At 47.5% G+C, this 18,644-nt stretch overlaps 2 protein-coding genes across 6 annotated transcripts in view; both read left to right on the forward strand.

Annotated features, from left to right (window-relative positions):
* Nucleotides 1-8,466, forward strand: part of si:ch73-181d5.4 (death-inducer obliterator 1) — a 29,663-nt gene extending 21,197 nt beyond the window's left edge. Inside the window, exons 15-16 of one of the 3 annotated variants that reach the window (XM_036947369.1) lie at nt 53-6,790; nt 6,914-8,466. In XM_036947369.1, coding sequence (XP_036803264.1) covers nt 53-6,790; nt 6,914-8,031 — 7,856 coding nt within the window. In that variant the 3' untranslated portion in view covers nt 8,032-8,466. Of the gene's footprint in view, nt 1-52 lie in introns of all 3 variants that reach the window. The other 2 variants (XM_036947370.1, XM_036947368.1) reach the window with 2 other exon arrangements.
* A 5,341-nt stretch (nt 8,467-13,807) lies between these two features.
* LOC110492385 (transcription factor-like 5 protein) lies at nt 13,808-18,614 on the forward strand. Of its 3 annotated transcripts, none has more exons than XM_036947371.1 (7): nt 13,808-13,868; nt 14,923-15,639; nt 15,787-15,937; nt 16,046-16,208; nt 16,373-16,562; nt 17,272-17,413; nt 17,554-18,614. In XM_036947371.1, exons 2-7 carry the CDS (start codon nt 14,924-14,926, stop codon nt 17,677-17,679), a joined length of 1,488 nt encoding a protein of 495 aa, XP_036803266.1. In that variant the 5' UTR covers nt 13,808-13,868; nt 14,923; the 3' UTR covers nt 17,680-18,614. The 3 variants fall into 3 exon arrangements, with proteins under 3 accessions (XP_036803266.1, XP_021422330.2, XP_036803267.1); XM_021566655.2 differs by lacking the exon at nt 13,808-13,868 and adding an exon at nt 13,903-14,256; XM_036947372.1 differs by lacking the exon at nt 13,808-13,868 and adding an exon at nt 14,632-14,690.
* Nucleotides 18,615-18,644: the final 30 nt, after the last annotated feature.

The following is an 18,644-nucleotide window of genomic DNA, read 5'->3' on the forward strand; positions in this document are numbered from 1 at the left end:
TTTTTTTTTTATAATTCAAAACTAATCTCCCTACTCCCTGTTTATTTAACAGGCTTTGAGAAGAATCGCCCCAATCTTCTTTTGGGACTGGTTATTTGCCAGAAACCCAAACGTGCGGGAAGCTTGCCACAAGAGGTTGAAGAGAAGAGAGCCAAGATCCACATATCCAAAGACTCCAGAGATACTGGCCTCCCGAGACCCCCTACGCTGTATGGGTCTGACCCTAGGACGGAGGAATTCCTGCCCTACGACCCAGCGATGCCCATCATGTCCACCCCTCCTGGTTCCCCTCCTTCCACTGGATCCCCATCAGACTCCTCCTCCTCTGGCTCACTGACTATTCCATCACTTCTGTCCTCCATCAGAGCTGCTCTCCCTGCTTCTGCCCCACCCCCCATTACTAGCACATCCACCACTCCCCTGCAGACCATCCTGAAGTCACTGTTTGGGAAGGACTCTCATGCAGTCCCAGCAGTTGCAGCAGTGCCCCTTCCAACCACTTTGCCCCCTCCCCCAATGGTAGATCCGATAGTACAGCAGTACGGGCAGAAATCCAAAGTCAAAGAGATTGAGGAGGAGGAAAATGAATATGATCGACCATATGACCCAGAGGAGGAGTATGATCCAGCAATGGGCTATGGAAGGGTTGCCCCAATTAATATAGATAAAATGTTTGAAGCGAATGCTGCCACTCAGGCCACGTGTGCAGATGACGACGACGTGGCTTACGACCCTGAGGATGAGACTATCTTTGAGGATATGCACAATGATGGGGTCAGTGTAGGGAAAGTCACAGCCCCAACTTCAGCTCCAGCTCCTACCCCAGTCCCAGCTCCAGTACAAGACCCATTCCCAGATCCCAGTCCAGCTCCAGCCCCTCTGAGCCGCCCCATTACTGGTGCTGTGATTGTGTCAGCCGCTACTCTGACTGAACAACAGCGAATGCTTGAGGATCTCAACAGGCAGATTGAAGAGCAGAAACGGCAGCTGAAGGAGCAGGAGGAGGCACTGCGTCAGCAGAGAGAGGCAGTGGGCATGTTCATGGCCCATTTCTCTGTTTCCGATGCCTTGATGTCTCCCCCTACTAAATCTGGGCTGTCTCACTTACAAACACAGCAGAGTGAAGGAGAGCTGTCTGAGGCAAATCCTTCAGTCAATCAAAGAGCTTTGAAAGGTATTTTGAAAACGGAGGAAACAGAAGTACCAATAAAACAGGAGATTAAGAGAGAGACCAAGACTGTACCTCTTTCAGTGTCAAGAAATGTGGAAATGCCCAATGCATCACCAAAGCGGGTTAAAGAGATTAAAAAGGAAAGTATTCAGGCAACAGACAATTCAGATCCTGAAGCTGGTGAGATCCAGGACTCTGATGTAGCTTACGACCCAGAGGATGACACTATCTTTGATGAGCTGAAAGACACAAATGGAGAAGAAAAGGCGAAAACCTCAACTCGATCAGATTCAGCAAGGCGTTCTGAGCGTTCTCGTGACTCCTCAGTGTCTAGCTCGTGTCGTGGTGCATCGCGGAATGACACTCCTGATAGGAGGCGTAAGCGTAGCAGCCAACCAGATACTCACTCACCGAAAAGACGGGACCGTAAAGTCAGGGACCGCCAAGAAAGCCCTCCTCGTAGATCTGGCCGCCGGTCCCCTGGACACTCTGATAGGCGAAGGGAAAGACACAGACGGGGTGAGAGGAGCCGACCATATCACAGAGGTCGTCACCACTCTGAGCGCCCAGGCCGCCATATTCCTCATAAAGAGCGTACTTCTCGACGCAGCTCTGGTAGCCATAGAAGATCCCCATCTTCACCAAGACAAAAACAAGATTCTGGCTCTAGGGGACTCTCAAAGGGTCAAAGGGAGACTTCTCCTCCAGTGTGGGATGACTCAAAGGGCCCAGAGGCTCCTGAAGACATGGGTCCTATAAGTCCAACTCCAGCACTGGTCATGGAGGCTAATGACTCACCTCAGCCCCCTCTTGAAAGACAGGACATTGATGAACCACTGGGTGATCGTTGTGATTCTGGAGGTCCACCACAGGGAGAGATTGAGGACACAGGCCATCAAATGCCCCATGAGAATCCCACTCCCCAGAAGCCTGCGGATCAACAACCTTCTCAAAGCTTGCTGGGGTCACCATCAAAAGGGCCCAACAACGAGCAAGGCCCCAACATCCAGCTTCAAGACAATAGGGATAGGCCCTCTCAACTGGAACTACTAGAGCAATGCAGTGTACAGAGCCCATCAGACATTATGAGAGAAAAACAGTTTTCCTCACAAGGTCCTCCCCACATGGCCTCTCCAAATAACCACGGTGAGCGGTCCAGCAGTTTAGAGAGGAGAGATCCTGATATGAGGGAGGGAAGGAGAAACCAAGGGCCTGATATGATGGGACCCGGGCCAAACATGACGGGTGAAAGGAGAGGGCCGCAAATGAGGCATCCAAGTCCAAATATCAGAGGTCCAGATCCAGAACCAGACATGAGGGGTGAAAGGAGCGGGCCACAAATGATGCATCCAAGTCCAAATATCAGAGGTCCAGAACCAGATATGAGAAGTCCAAATATGAGAGAGGACCACTTCTCACCAACAACTTACTTTGGAGGAAAGAGATCACCATCGCCCCATTTTAATAGTCCAAGGATCCCCTCATCTGTTCCAAGAGGAAATTTTAAGGATCAACGGGGAGCACCTTGTCCTGGTTTCCGCCCCAGGGGTCCTCGTACCTCAAGGTGGATGCCACCACGGTCCCGGTTTGATGGTCCACATAATCCGCTAGTAGTAAGACCTCTAGAGCTGCTCGGAAAACAAAGAGGCACCAACCAGAATCATGACAATGGAGGTGAGCCTATTCAACCAGAAATAAAGGAGCAACACATTGCACAGAGCCCATCAGACATTATGAGAGAGAACCAGTTTTCCTCACAAGGTCGTCCCCACATGGCCTCTCCAAGCAACCACGGTGAGCGGTCCAGCAGTTTAGAGAGGAGAGATCCCGATATGAGGGAGGGACGAAGACACCAAGGCCCAGACATCAGAAGTCCAGATATGATAGAACCTGGGCCAGACATGAGGGGGCCAGTGCCAGACATGTGGGATGATAGAAGGGGTCCAGGGCCAGACATTAAAGGGCCAAGGCCAGACATGAGGGGTGATAGGAGAGGGCCAGACATGTGGGATGCTAGAAGGGGTCCAGGGCCAGACATGAGGGGTGATAGGAGAGGGCCAGACATGTGGGATGATAGAAGGGGTCCAGGGCCAGACATGCAAGGTTTAGGGCCAGAGATGGGGGGTCCAGGGCCAATCATGCGAGGTCTAGGGCCAGACATGCGAGATCCAGGGCCAGACATGAGGGGGGATAGGAGAGGGCCAGAGCCCGATATGAGGGGTGATAGGAGAGGGCCAGAGCCCAATATGAGGGGTGATAGGAGAGGGCCAGAGCCAGACATGAGGGGTGATAGGAGAGGGCTAGAGCCCGACATGAGGGGTGATAGGAGAGGGCCAGAGCCAGACATGAGGGGTGATAGGAGAGGGCCAGAGCCCGACATGAGGGGTGATAGAAGAGGGCCAGAGCCCGACATGAGGGGTGATAGGAGAGGGCCAGAGCCCGACATGAGGGGTGATAGGAGAGGGCCAGAGCCCGACATGAGGGGTGGGCCAGACATATGGGATGATGGAAGAGGTCCAGGACCAGACATGACAGCTCCTGAAATGCCAGACCCAGATCCAGATATGAGAAGTCCAGACATGAGAATGGACCACTTCACACCAACAGCTAACTTTGGAGGACAGAGACCAACATCGACTCATTTCAGCAGTCCAAGGATGATCTCACCTGTTCAAAGAGGACATTTTGAGGATCAAAGGGGAGTACATCGTCCTGGTTTCCGCCCCAGGGGTCCTCGTCCCTCGAGGTTCAACCAGCCCAGAGGCTCATATCCAGGACACTTCTCAGGGGGGCAACCACGGTTCCGTTTCGATGGTCGACAGGTAGTGGTAAGACCTGCTCATGCCTCGCTGGTAACACCAAGGGAGCACAGTATACAGAGCCCATCAGAAATTCTGATAGAAACCCAGATACCCTCACAAGGTCCTCCCCACATGGCCTCTCCAAACAACAAGGGGGAGCGGTCCAGCAGTTTAGAGAGGAGAGATCCTGATATTGGGGAGGAAAGGAGAAACCCAGGGTCAGACATCAGAGGTCCAGATATGATGGGACCAGGGCCTGACATGAGGGGTGATAGGAGAGGACCAGGGCCAGACATGAGAGGTGATAGGAGAGGACCAGGGCCAGACATGAGGGGTGATAGGAGAGGGCCAGGGCCAGACATGAGGGATGATAGGAGAGGGCCAGAAATCAGAGGTCCAGATATGATGGGACCAGGGCCAGACATGAGGGGTGATAGGAGAGGGCCAGACATGAGAGATTCAGAGCCAAACATCAGAGGGCCAGGTCTAGTGCCAGACACAAGGGGTGATAGGAGAGGGCCAGGGACAGACATGAGAGGTGATGGGAGAGGGCCAGGACCTGATATGAGGGGTGATGGGAGAGGTCCAGGGCCGGACATGAGGGGTGATGGGAGAGATCCAGGGCCAGACATGAGGGTTGATGGGAGAGGGCCAGGGCCAGACATGAGGGGTGATGGGAGAGGGCCAGGGCCAGACATGAGGGGTGATGGGATAGGGCCAGATATGAGGGGTCCAGGGCCAGATATGAGAGAGCCAGGGCCAGACACAAGGGGTGATAGGAGAGGTCCAGGGCCAGACATGAGAGGTCCAGGGCCAGACATGAGGGTTCTAGGGCCAGACATGAGGGTTCTAGGGCCAGACATGAGAGATCCAGGGCCAAACATCAGAGGGCCAGACACAAGGGGTGAGAGGAGAGGTCCAGGGCTAGACATGAGGGGTCCAGGGCCAGACATGAGGGGTGATAGGGGAGGTCCAGGGCCAGACATGAGGGTTCTAGGGCCAGACATGAGGGGTCCAGGGCCAGACGTGAGGGGTGATAGGGGAGGTCCAGGGCCAGATATGAGGGGTGATAGGAGAGGGCAAGGGTCAAACATGAGGGGTGATAGGAGAGGGCCAGACATGAGAGATCCGGGGCCAGACACAAGGGGTGAAAGGAGAAGGCCAGACATGACAGATCAAGGGCCAGACATGAGAGGGCCAGGTCTAGGGCGAGACACAAGGGGTGACAGGAGATGGCCAGGGCATGACTTGAGGGGTCCTGGGCCAGACATCAGCGGGCCAGGTCTAGGGCCAGACACAAGGGGTGATAGGAGAGGGCCAGACATCAGAGGCCCAAGGACAGATATGAGGGGTGATAGAAGAGATCCAGGACCAGACATGAGAGATCCAGGGCCAGACATGCAGGGTCCAGGGCCAGACATTCAGGGTCCAGGGCCAGACATGCAGGGTCTAGGGCCAGACATGAGAGATCCAGGGCCAGACATGCAGGGTCCAGGGCCAGACATGAGAGATCCAGGACCAGACATGCAGGGTCCAGGGCCAGACATGAGAACTCCAGAGCCAGACATGAGAACTCCAGAGCCAGACATGAGAGGGCCAGACACAAGGGGTTATAGGAGAGGGCCAGGGCCAGACATGCGGGGTCCAGGGCCAGACATTTGGGATGATAGGAGAGGGCCAGACATGAGGGTTGATAGGAGAGGACCAGGGCCAGGCATGAGGGGTCCAGAGCCAGATATCAAAGGACCAGGCCTAGGGCCAGACACAAGAGGTGACCGGAGAGGGTCAAGGCTAGACATGAGGGGTAATCGGAGAGGGCCAGGGCCAGACATGAGGGGTCTAGGGCCAGACACAAGGGGTGATAGGAGAGGGCCAGGGTCAGAGATGAGGGGTCCCGGACCAGACATGAGAGATCAAGAGCCAGACATCAGAGAGCCAGGTCTAGGGCCAGACACAAGGGGTGATAGGAGAGGGACAGGTCCAGACATGAGAGGGACATGGCCCGAAACAAGGGGTGATAGGAGAGGGCCAGGGAAAGACTTGAGGGGTCTAGGGCCAGACATGAGAAGGTCAGGGCCAGACACAAGGAGTGATAGGAGAGGGCCAGGGCCAGACATGAGGGGTCCAGGACCAGACACAAGAAGAGATCAGGAGCCAGACATCAGAGAACCAGGTCTAGGGCCAGACACAAGGGGTGATAGGAGAGGGCAAGGGCCAGACTTGAGGAGTCTAGAGCCAGACATGAGAGGACCAGGGCCAGGCACAAGGGGTGATAGGAGAGGGCCAGAGCCAGACATTTGGGGTCCAGGACCAGACACGAGAGATCAAGAGCCAGACATCAGAGGGCCAGACACAAGGGGTGATAGGAGAGGGACAGGTCCAGACATGAGAGATACAGGGCCAGACATGGGATGGCCAGGTCTATGGCCAGACACAAGTAGTGGTAGGAGAGGGCCAAACATGAGAGATCCAGGGCCAGACAAGAGGGTGGTTAGGAGAGGGTCAGGGCCAGAAATGGAAGTTCCAGGGCCTGAAACAAGGGGTGATAGGAGAGCGCCAGGGACAGACATGAGGGGTCCAGGACCAGACACGAGAGAGCAAGAGCCCAACATCAGAGGGCAGGGTCTAGGGCCAGACACAAGGGGTGATAGGAGAGGGTCAGACATGAGAGGGCCAGATATGAGGGGTGATAGGAGAGGGCCAGACATGTGGGATGATAGGAGAGGGTCTTCACCAAACATGAGGGGTCCAGGGCCAGACATGAGCGGTGCAGGACCAGACATGTGGGATGAGAGTAGAGGGCCAGATATGAGAGGTCCAGACAAGAGGGGTGATAGGAGAGGGCTGGGGTCAGACATGAGAGGGCCAGATATGAGGGGTGATAGGAGATGGTCAGGGCCAGACATGAGCGGTGCAGGATCAGACATGTGGGATGAGAGTACAGGGCCAGACACAAGGGGTGATGGGAGATGGCCAGGGCCAGACTCAAGGGGTGATGGGAGATGGTCAGGGCCAGACATGAGAGGTCAAGGGCCAGACATTAGGGGGAATAGGAGAGGGTCAGATATTAGTCTTGATAGGAGAGGCCCAGGGCCAGACATGTTGGGTGAAAGGAGAGGGCCAAACATGAGAGATCCAGGGCCTGACACGAGGGGTCCAGGGCTAGACATGGGTCAAGAAATGCGAGCCCCAGATCCAGACATGAGAAGTCCAGATATAAGAGGAGATCACTTCACAACAACAAATCATTTTGGAGGATCAAGGGGTGTACAAAGTCCTGGTTTCCATGGCCCCAGGGGTCCTCGTCCCTCGAGGTTCAACCAGCCCAGAGGCTCATCTCGAGGGTATTTCCCAGACAATGGGGGGCAGCCACGGTTTGACGGTCCACGGCTAGTGGTAAGACCGTTAAGGCCTAAAGGAGGTTTACTCCCCACTCCCCCGGAGGGCCTCATGAGTTTGCCGAACAACAGCCCGGATGCTTTTAGAGAAGACCAGTGGCGGAACAGTCACTCGCCTGATACGAGGAGAACAAGCCTACCCATAGAAGACTGTGAAATTAGAAACTATGGAGACAGAGAAAACAACTCTGAAGAACGTGGCCGTGGTGTTAACCCCCGAGATAGGGTTAACTTCCAGGGCACAGCGCCCTGCTTGTCCCAGGGGAGGCAGTTGCCTGAGGACAATGGGAGAGAGCGGGGTGGCAGTCATGGAAGACAGGGGGACAGGGGGACAGGTAGGCTTGTGAGTAGGGAGAGAGAAAGGGTTAGAGGGAGCGAAGTAGACAGGCCCAGAGAGGAGGTAAATGAAAAGCAAAAGACACCCACAGAAAAGGACAGAGACATTGGCAGAGCCACAAGCAGAGAAGGAGAGGCAAACAGAGGTGTTAGTCTGCACAACCGTTCACTCTCAAAAGACCATGACCGAGACATTTTAAAGGATGGAAGTGGAAAGAAAGAAGAACAAATGGAGGGAAAGGGTAAAACGGTTGAATTAACAGAAACGCCCCAGGTAGACACGCCCCAGGAAGACACGCCCCAGGACAGCAAAGGGCCTGTTTGACTGGAGACTACTGTTAACAGAAATGCATGGACTAAGTTTGAAGTTGGTTCAGTTCATAATGTACTACGTAGTCGTTTTCACTACATCATAAAACACCCTTAACTTTTTGAATGTCATGACTGAACGTACCTTGTTTCATTCAATTTAGTTTTAAAATTGTACAAATTATGTGCTTTTCAGAATTTCCAGATTAAAACTCATGTCAAGTCAAACATAATAGATATGTACATTGTGTTTATGGATATTTTTTGGTCTTTTTTTTTTTTTATAAGTCCAAACCTATTGAGCCATACTGCTGTCATCTATTCACTGATTAGAAAAAGCCTTCATGTTGGATCATCTCATGATAATTATGTTTTAGAATAAACCTTTTTTTTTTTTACTCTGTTTTAATTTGTTGAACCGAGGCCAATAAAAACAGTAAAGGAATGATCATACTTGCATTTAATTTGAACCACAATCAATTATCAGCTTTGTCTGATAGACATTTTGCCTAATAATTTAAGTATGCATATGTTTGAGTTTTGCTTGCAATGCAAATTGATTGAATATTAGAATTATTGTGTAGCCTATGCATAATCAAAAGGTCCTGCCATATTATCTTTGGTCAAGCCTTGGGGCATTATTAACCTAAACTCAGGCCCACAGTGAAAGCACTTTCTCAGTTATGAGTTTATCCACTCAGCTCTGTGCTGTAGTTTAATTCCAACTCTTGCTCCTGTGGTTGATGCTTTGGGGTCTTTGCGCCTCATTTAAAAATGACATGAAATTACACATACATGGACCCCAATAACTACGGTAAACTAAACAATCAATCAAATGTATATTTATAAAGCACTTTTTACATCAGCCGATGTCACAAAGTGCTGTACAAAAACCTAGCCTAAAACCCCAAACAGCAAGAAATGCAGGTGTAGAAGCACAGTGGCTAGGAAAAACTCCCTAGAAAGGCCAAAACCTAGGAAGAAACCTAGAGAGGAACCAGACTCTGAGGGGTGGCCAGTCCTCTTCTGTGCCCGGTGGAGATTACAACAGAACATGGCCAAGATGTTCAAACATTCATAGATGACCAGCAGGGTCAAATAATAATCAGAGTGGTCATCACATAGGAGTCATCAAGCCAGGTAGTCCTGAGGCATGGTCCTAGGGCTCAGGTCCTGAGAGAGAAAGAAGGAGGAGAAAGAGAGAATTAGAGGGAGCATACTTAAATTCACTCAGGACACAGGATAAGACAGGAGAAATACTCCAGATAAAACAGACTGACCCTAGCCCCCTGACATAAACTATTGCAGCATAAATACTGGAGGCTGAGACATGGGGGGTCGGGAGACACTGTGGCCCTGACCGGCGATACCACCGGACAGGGCCAAACAGGCAGGATATAACCCCACCCACTTTGCCAAAGCACAGCCCCCACACCACGAGAGGGATATCTTCAACCACCAACCTACTACCCTGAGACAAGGCCGAGTATAGCCCACGACTACATGGCTATCATCTGCTGCTACATACAGTGCCTTCGGAAAGTATTCAGACCCCTTGACTTTTTCCACATTTTGTTACGTTACAGCCATATTGTGAAATGCATTAAAAAAAAAAGATCCTCAGCAATCTACACATAATACCCCATAATGACAAAGTGAAAAAAGTTTTTGCAGAAATGTTTGCTAATGTATTAAAAAGAAAACAGATACCTTATTTAAATAAGGATTCAGACACTTTGCTATGAGACTTGAAATTAAGCTCAGGTGCATCCTGTTTCCATTGATCATCCTTGAGATGTTTCTACAACTTGATTAGAGTCCACCTGTGGTAAATTCAATTGATTGGACATGATTTGGAAAGGCACACACCTGTCTATATAAGGTCCCACAGTTGACAGTGCATGTCAGAAAAAACCAAGCCATGATGCCGAAGGAATTGTCCGTAGAGTTCCGAGACAGGATTGTGTCGAGGCACAGATCTGGGGAAGGGTACCAAAAAATTCTGCAGCATTGAACGTCCCCAAGAACACAGTGGCCTCCATTATTAAACGGAAGAAGTTTGAAACCACCAAGACTCTTCCTAGAGCTGGCCGCCCGGCCAAACTGAGCAATTGGGAGTGAAGGGCCTTGGTCAGGGAGGTGATCAAGAACCTGATCACTCTGACAGAGCTAGTGTTCCTCTGTGGAGATGGGACAACCATATCTGCAGCACTCCACTAATCAGGTCTTTATGGTAGAGTGGCCAGATGGAAGCCACTCCTTAGTAAAAGGCACATGACAGCCCGCTTGAAGTTCGCCAAAAATGTACTTAAAGACTCAGACCATGAGAAACAATCTCTGGTCTGATGAAACCAAGATTTAACTCTTTGGCCTAATGGCCAAGCGTTACGTCTGAAAGAAACCTGGCACCTTCCCTAAGGTGAAGCATGGTGATGATGGCAGCATCATGCTATGGGGAAGTTTTTCAGCCACAGGGACTGGACGACTAGTCAGGATTGAGGCAAAGATGAACGAACAGAGATCATTGATGAAAACCTGCTCCAGAGCGCTCAGGACCTCAGACTGGGGTGAAAGTTCACCTCCCAACAGGACAACAACCCTAAGCACACAGCCAAGACAACGCAGGAGGGGCTTTGGGACAAGTCTCAGAATGGCCTTGAGTGGCCCAGCCAGAGCCTGTACTTAGACCCAATCGAACATCTCTAGAGACCTGAAAATAGCTGTGCAGCAATGCTCCTCATCCAACATGACAGAGCTTGAGGATCTGCAGAGAAGATTGGGAGAAACTCCTCAAGTACAGATGTGCCAAGCTTGTAGCATCATACCCAAGAATATGCAATGCTCTAATCACTGCCAAAGGGTCTGAATACTTGTGTAAATGTGCTATTTCTGTTTTTAATTCATTAGCAAAAATGTCTTAACCTGTTTTTACTTAGTCATTATGGGGTATTGTGTGTGGATTTATGAGGAAGGAAAAACATATACATTTTAGAATAAGGATATAACATAACAAACTGTGGAAAAGGTCAAGGGGTCTGAAGGCACTGTACATGTATCACTCAGATCCATACAGGGTCCATGTATCTGCCCAACCAATAGGCGTACTACACGTGTTAAAAGTATACAGTCATAGAGCTCGCCAGCTTGTCGTCCTAAAACCTGAAATTAGTTACCTTTTGTTCGTTCAGCCATTCCTACGGGGGAAATTAATGGAGAAATATAATGGAGTTTTGGGATAAACGCTGAAAACAAGGTTCACACAGGTGTAGATCTTTTGCGTTTTGTTCTATGGGATAATATCAGTCAGTTAACATGACCTTTATGAATTATGAAGTCTATATACTTTTTTTGATTGCATAAATGTTCCAAAATCCATTGTTAGCTGATGAAGATTCTCATATAAGATCTCCTATGTCTGTGTGAACCATGTTTTCAGCGTTTATCCCAAAACTCTGTTCTATTGCTCAATTCATTTCCCTCATAGGAATGGCTGAATTAACCAGAAGTAACTCATTTACTACAGACCTTACTTTTGCATTTTATCCAAAAATCCCCCCCCCCCAAAATGTAATTTCACCATAGGCTTTGGCTAACAAGCAATGGTAGAGTTCAGTGCCTACAAAAATCTCATTACTATTGCTCTCTACTGGTTAAAAGCGTAGAGTGAAATAGTAATGCCGTCTTTTTGTCTGCACTAACTCCGCCATGGTTCCACCCTATTCTTTCCCTATTCATTTTCCCCATAGAGCAGTCAAAAAGGGAAATGGTTCCAATATATTTTTCACCATTCATTTTTCCCATAGGGAATTTAAGAAACACTTAAAATAAGGGCTGTGTTTTGTGTAGGCTTACACTGGCATGACGTTTTGATAACCATGTAACTCTTTCTCGGACAAAGTGATTTAGGGGAAAAAAACTAGCTCCGACTGGGGGGGAAAACGATTAAACGGTCATCCAACTTGAAATTCCAACCCGGGTACTCTGGCCTCTTTCTAGAACTCCCGACTTTCCGACCTGAAGATTCACTGACGTCATGATTTGTTCCCAGTTATTTTGAACGAGGCATCTATAGGGATGGCTGAACCAGAGGTAACTAATTTCTGGGTTTTAGGACTACAACATAGATGTTCTCATTGTTATATCTGTGACTACAAGCTGTCGAGCTCTATGTCGAAAGATGGTGTTTAGATGGAAAATAAATATGGCTAGATCGTGTACACATACGGACGGAACTTCTTAATTTGCATTGTAGGATTTTAACCAACCCTACCCCAAACCATTTTCCTAACCATAACCAAATTCTCCTAACCTACTACATTAATTATCCTAACCTGCTGCGTAAGTTCTCCTAACCTGCCATGAAAAGTAAATTCTGTCCGTAGCTGTATACCATCTAGTCTTGACCGGTTAAAAGGCCAGGTGACTGGTTGAACCACAGCTAGAAGAACTACGTTGGGTTGAACAAGTGGTTTGGAAAGCTGAATTATTTAGCACTAGAGGTAATTGTCACATAAGCAAATACACTGAACAAAACATACATTTAACATGCAACAATTTCTAAGATTTTACTGAATTACAGTTCATATAAGGAAATCAGTCAATTGAAAGAAATTCATTAGGCCCTAATCGATGGATTTCACATGACTGGAAATACAGATATGGGACATTTTCAGCTTCCAGGAATTGTGTACAGAGCCTTGTGACATGGGGCTATGCATTATCATGCTGAAACATGAGGTGATGGTGGCAGATGAATGGCACGACAATGGGCCTCAGGATCTCGTCACGGTATCTCTGTGCATTCAAATTGCCATCGATAAAATGCATTTGTGTTTGGTGTCCATAGCTTATGCCTGCCCATACCATAACCCAATTCCGCCACCACCATGGGTGGTATCAACGTTCACTGCTGATATCAACGTTCACAACGTTGATATCAGCAAACCGGTCGCCCACGCAACCCCACGCACGCTGTCTGCCGTCTGCCCATCTGCCCGGTACAGTTGAAACCACACTTCTCTAGCATGCTAGTGGCCATCGAAGGTGAGCATTTGCCCACTGAAGTCGGTTACGACGACGAACGCAGACAGGTCAAGATCCTGGTGAGGATGATGAGCATGCAGATTAGCTTCCCTGAGATTGTTTCTGAGAGTTTGTGCAGAAATTCTTTGGTTGTGTAAACCCAGTTTCATTAGCTGTCCGGGTGGCTGGTCACAGACCATCCCGCAGGTGAAGAAGCCGGATGTGGAGGCCCTGGGCTGGCGTGGTTACATGTGGTCTGTGGTTGTGAGGCCGGTTGGACGTACAGCTATATTTTCAAAAACTAAGTTGGATGCGGCTTATGGTTGAGAAATTAACATTCAATTCTCTGGCAACAGCTCTGGTGTACATTCCTGCAGTCAGCATGTCAATTGCACGCTCCCTCAAAACATGAGACATCTGTGGCATTGGGTTGTATGACCAAACTGCACATTTTAGAATGGCCTTTTATTGTCCCCAGCACAAAGTGCACCTGTTTAATCAGCTACTTGATTATGCCACAACTGTCAGGTGGATTGATTATCTTGGAAAAGGATAAAGGCTCACTAACATTGATGTAAACATATTTGTGCAATTTCTTTTTGATAAATAAGCTTTTTGTGAGTCTGTACATTTCTGGGATCTTTTATTTCAGCTCATGAAACATGGGACCAACATTTTTAGCTTTATTTTGTTAAATTAACATTTATTTAACTAGGCAAGTCAGTTAAGAACAAACCAAACCCTAAACCAGATGACGCTGGGCCAATTGTGTGCCGCCCTGTGGGACTCCCAATCACGGCCGGTTGTGATATAGCCTGGAATCAAACCAGGGTCTGTAGTGACGCCTCTAGCACTGAAATGCAGTGTCTTATTAGACTGCTGCGCCACTTATTTTTGTTCAGTATAATTAACATCGTTGAATGTTTGATTTACTAGCATTTAATGATGGGAGCAGTCAAGCAAGTTACCAAATCTCAAAAAATATTTTAGAACAACTTTCATGGACACTGACAGCAGAGGCTCTGTTTTTGAGCCAATGAAAATGCCTGACGTCAGTTGCCACCCAAGTTATTTTCTAATCACGTTCGCTCTCTTGTCTGTCTGTCAAAGTCGGTTGGTAAAATTCTAAACACGAGCCTGTTTTAAGACGACGATTTTGATAAATTAATGAACTTATAATTGAAGACTATTTTAAATACAAATATATCCATCTATTCAGGTAGTTATCAAATGTTTAATTGAGACAATTGTAAGGGTGGTGACTTTTCAGTCAGTGAATTATTGGAAAAGTTTCTGGCTACAGTAACTAACTTTAACTAGCTAACATCTGCTAGCTAACATTACCGCATATTTGTACGTTTACTCTTTTTAAGTTGACCAAATAGTACAATTTCAAAAAGCTATTTAGTTGGATAGCTAGCTATATTCCACATTTCAGTAAGAATAAGTGTAGCTCGTTAACTGTATTTTTATTTAACTAGGCAAGTCGGTTAATAAGAACAAATTCTTATTTACAATGACGGCCTAGGAACAGTGGGTTAGGTTAATTGCCTTGTTCAACAGATTTTTTACCATGCCAGCTCGGGGATTCGATCTAGCAGCCTTTCGGTTTCTGGCCCAACGCTCTAACCACTAGGTTGCCTGCAGTGTGAAGTGAGTTGACATATAGTAGCTGGAGTGTAACGTTAGCGCAGTTTAGATTAAGACGCGCGAGCTTGATTGATCGGTCAGAGCGGGAAAAGTATCTTGCTAGTTAGCCAGAGATCAGCCCATTGATTTAGCTAAGGTTATAGACCCCGGTAACAGACAGATAGATAGCTATGTTGAACATGAAAGTAAGTGTTCTTGTTCTAAGCTGACATTAAGCATGTGTTTCTCTCAACAGGATGTCGATGTCCGTGGCATGTAAAACCATTAATGTGTCACCTGCTTGTAAAACCATTCATGTGTCACCTGCATTGGGGCAGTACAACCCAGATTCTGTCGAGGTGATCATGAGCCAAAACGGGTGTGTTCCAAATGATCAAAGCCAGATTTTGGGCACAGAGCTCAACCTGATGGAGATGACAGAAGTGGAGTACACCCACCTTCAGCACATAATCCAGTCACACATGGAGGCACAAGCGGCTGGTCCAGAGGGATCAGGAGATGCCCGGTTCAACACTACCGTATTCACCGTGGAAAACTCTGCACCCCAACCTACAAACTGCGAAGCAGAATACCCAGCCAAGTCTCCCCCGAACACTCCACCTGATGCTATGTCAACTTCAACTGATGAGCAGCAGTACATTCTCGGCGGCTTGAACCAGGGTGGACAGGTTGACATCAAGGAAATTAAAATGGTATTGGTCAGTGACGGGAACGTTATACCTGGAGAACGGACCCCCACCACTTGCGGTGAAGTCCCCGGCTCCGTGTTGGCTAAAATCAGGGGTGCAGTGGATGCGACCCAAGAACGTGGCTTGGAAGCATACAACAACAGCAGCACACAGCTATTGTCCAGGCCCAACCCACCCGCCCGAGTTCGCTTGGAGAAGAGGTTCAACTGCACCCCCTGTGACATCCCCAGACAACAGGATGTGCAATCAGCAGCTCTTAGCAAGTACGTTTTATCCCTACATTTTGAGTGATGATAATGTAGGCCTATACTAGCCATACTTTGTTTACAGCTGTAAATTCTCTACTACACTACTAAAAACACATTGTCATAGAAGTACTGAGTTACTCAACATTTGTCTTTCTTTTACAGTTTTTTAACAATGCTTCATCAATCTAATGAGGCGCAAGAAGCAGCAATTCATTCACAACCACAGAAGTGGGTGAGGTCAGATCGGGGCAACCCTATTGAGCTGTCATACCCATATGGAAGCATGTTCAACCCCATCGCTGGCGCCCGTCAAGTATGAGCAACATACTACTGATGTAACTAAATCATAAAAATGTAATTGTTTTATATTGTTACAAGGAAGGGATTCAGTGCTATGTTTTGACAAGTCTTCTATTCTTAGGGATTTGGGAATGTCCCTCATATACTTGACCCCAATAAGCATCAAGGGTTGATCATTCCAAAGAACTTCACATTCAGCTATCGGCAAGACAAGATGCCTGACAAAGTTCCATGCGTCAACAGCCCCAACCCAACAGAGGAGAAAGTTTGGGTGAAGGTGGAAGGTATGTATGTTCACTGTTCAGCTTGATTTGGAGGGCACTCATAACAAAACTTAATGTACAGTCTTTCTCCAGCTTATTTTGTACATGTATTGTAGTATTGCTGAACATAACATCCAACTCTTTTTTTTTGTTGTAACTCTTAACACCCTCTTTATCTCTTTCAGATGATGCTGTGGCGAAGCCTGCTAAACGCGGTAGGACCCGTGGAACGTGTGCTGTCAAGACCTCTGGCGTTGTCACAGACTCAGTGGAGGGAAGAGCAACTGGAGGAGCAGGCGCAAAAAAGAGAGGAGGGCCACCAGTGGAAAGTAGCCAGCGCAGAGAGAGACACAACAGCAAGGAGCGAGACCGCAGGTAATCAGACCCACACTTGTGCTTACACTTGTTAGGTTTTAGTTATCAGAGTAAGAACTTGACGGACACTATGAAAGCTTAGACCAGGTTTATTCTTCCCAAAGAATCGAACAGCTGAATCAACAAAAAACATGTTTACAATAGTGGTGGTATATGTACCCCACTTTGGGTGGAGTCTCCTCCTTCTCGCTAAACATAGTTTCCTGCCTAGCAATAAAGATACAAAGTGATACAGGCAATAAATGGTTCCTCTTCCCTTAATCTTACCTGACCTCGCCCTCTTATCCACAGCTCCCTCCCTTTATCAGTACTGCCACATGCGATTGTTTTCCCTGCACTCATCACATTCTAAGCTTAATTGCACCCACCATAACCCTTCCTTCTACAGATAACCATTAACTCCTGGGTTAGACCCTCGACTATGGCACCCCTCATGTCTCTAGCATAACTAATGATTAATAATATTCAAAGTTTTTAGAAATCTGAACCCATCACACTTATACTCAGACACACAAACTGTTGCTTGTTTTACTCTCTTGGGCACGTTATTACTTTTGCTCATTAGCATTCACACTTTTACATGGTACATTTGTCAAAAAGGGCTTCACAGCACAGCAAACCATACCTAAACCATAAAATAAAAAAAACACACTGACACTTAGTACACACCTCAAACAGAAGCTCCTGTCAGTGACACCTTTTACTCTAGGAGGAGGATCCGCTTCTGCTGTGATGAGCTGAATGTGCTGGCGCCATTCTGTAACCACGAGACGGACAAAGCCACCACCCTGCAATGGACCACCGCCTTCCTCAAGTACGTCAGAGAGGTGTACGGGGACTCCATCAAACAGGTGAGTGAGTGCCTGATCTAAGTTGATAGTCCCTATGTGGCTATGACCTCACCAACAGACATATTGCAATGTTGTGCTGCTGTAGTGTCCTGATGCACAGGTATTCCTAAAGTGGTGACTGACTCTGCCCTCTTCCTCAGGAGTTTCAGGGCACGTTCTGTGGCAAGACTGGCCAGCGGCTCAAGCCCAGCAGTGCCTCAGGCCAGGTCATGGTCCGCCAGGAGACAGCAGAGCCATCTAGCACCCTACAGGCATCGGAGCAGTAAATACACGCACCTATTTAATAATTATTCTATTTATTAATTTATTTTACCCTCAAGAGTAGCTGTGATCCATCGGGTTTGGCTTTGGAATGTTAGCTATCACGAAAGCATCAGGTATTGCCAGAGGGACAGACATCCATTTGATTGTTTTTTTTCGGGGGAGAAAGGGGATTTTGGTGTTCTGTTTATTGCTTTATTTCTCCTCTGTGATTATTATCCCCCTTGACAGAGCATGTACTCCAACATGTAATTTTCCATCTTGATCTATTTGGGCACAGTTTTTGTATCAAGAGATTTCATAAATGTTTACTTTTGCTTAAAAGTGTTCAAGTTCGACTAATATTTGAAACGAGCTTCCCTTCCAAACCTCATGATTGACAATAATTAAAATGGGTGAAGGTTTTAAGTTTGACCATGGAAGTAACATTCCAACGTGGTTTTGAGGGTCTTGATTGTACAATGCAAGTTTAACTGCACTCCAGGACTCCTATGGATCAGGTTAGTGTGTATGATGAGGAAGGAGAGATGTTTTTTTATACAACTTTACATAATTGTGATTCTTTGAGCCAACAAACCTTTTTATTAAAAAAATGCTTTACTGAAAGTCATGCACAGAAGGCACTGTTTCTCTAGGATAGGAGTTGAACATGATCTACTGACTAGATTTCAGTTTAGTTAACAGATGTAATATAGTTCAATTTTTAATCATACGTGCATCTTTATCTGCAATTGTAATTTGAATGTGTTTTATACAGGGTTTTTTGGTACTTGTGGCAACAGTAAACCACATTAACAACAAATGCAGCCTTCTAAATGTATATTGTTCAGTGTTGCTCCACTCTGTATATACAACTCTGGAAAAAGTTCAGTTTCCGTGACAGTTTTTCATATTACCTTAATATTAGATATTTAAAATAAATGTGACTTAATGTACTTGCCTTTGTGTTTATCTCCTGATTGTTTGATTG

Source organism: Oncorhynchus mykiss, chromosome 16 (genome assembly GCF_013265735.2).
Source record: "Oncorhynchus mykiss isolate Arlee chromosome 16, USDA_OmykA_1.1, whole genome shotgun sequence".
NCBI classification, from domain to species: domain Eukaryota; kingdom Metazoa; phylum Chordata; class Actinopteri; order Salmoniformes; family Salmonidae; genus Oncorhynchus; species Oncorhynchus mykiss.

What these genes read in the sequence shown, in the direction of transcription:
- LOC110492385 (XM_036947371.1), top strand. Translation starts at nt 14,924, where the DNA reads ATGTCGATGTCCGTGGCATGTAAAACCATTAATGTGTCACCTGCTTGT. An exon ending in CCATCGCTGGCGCCCGTCAA is followed by an intron (nt 15,938 to 16,045) that starts GTATGAGCAACA and finishes TTCTATTCTTAG; the next exon opens with GGATTTGGGAATGTCCCTCA. An exon ending in AGTTTGGGTGAAGGTGGAAG is followed by an intron (nt 16,209 to 16,372) that starts GTATGTATGTTC and finishes TATCTCTTTCAG; the next exon opens with ATGATGCTGTGGCGAAGCCT.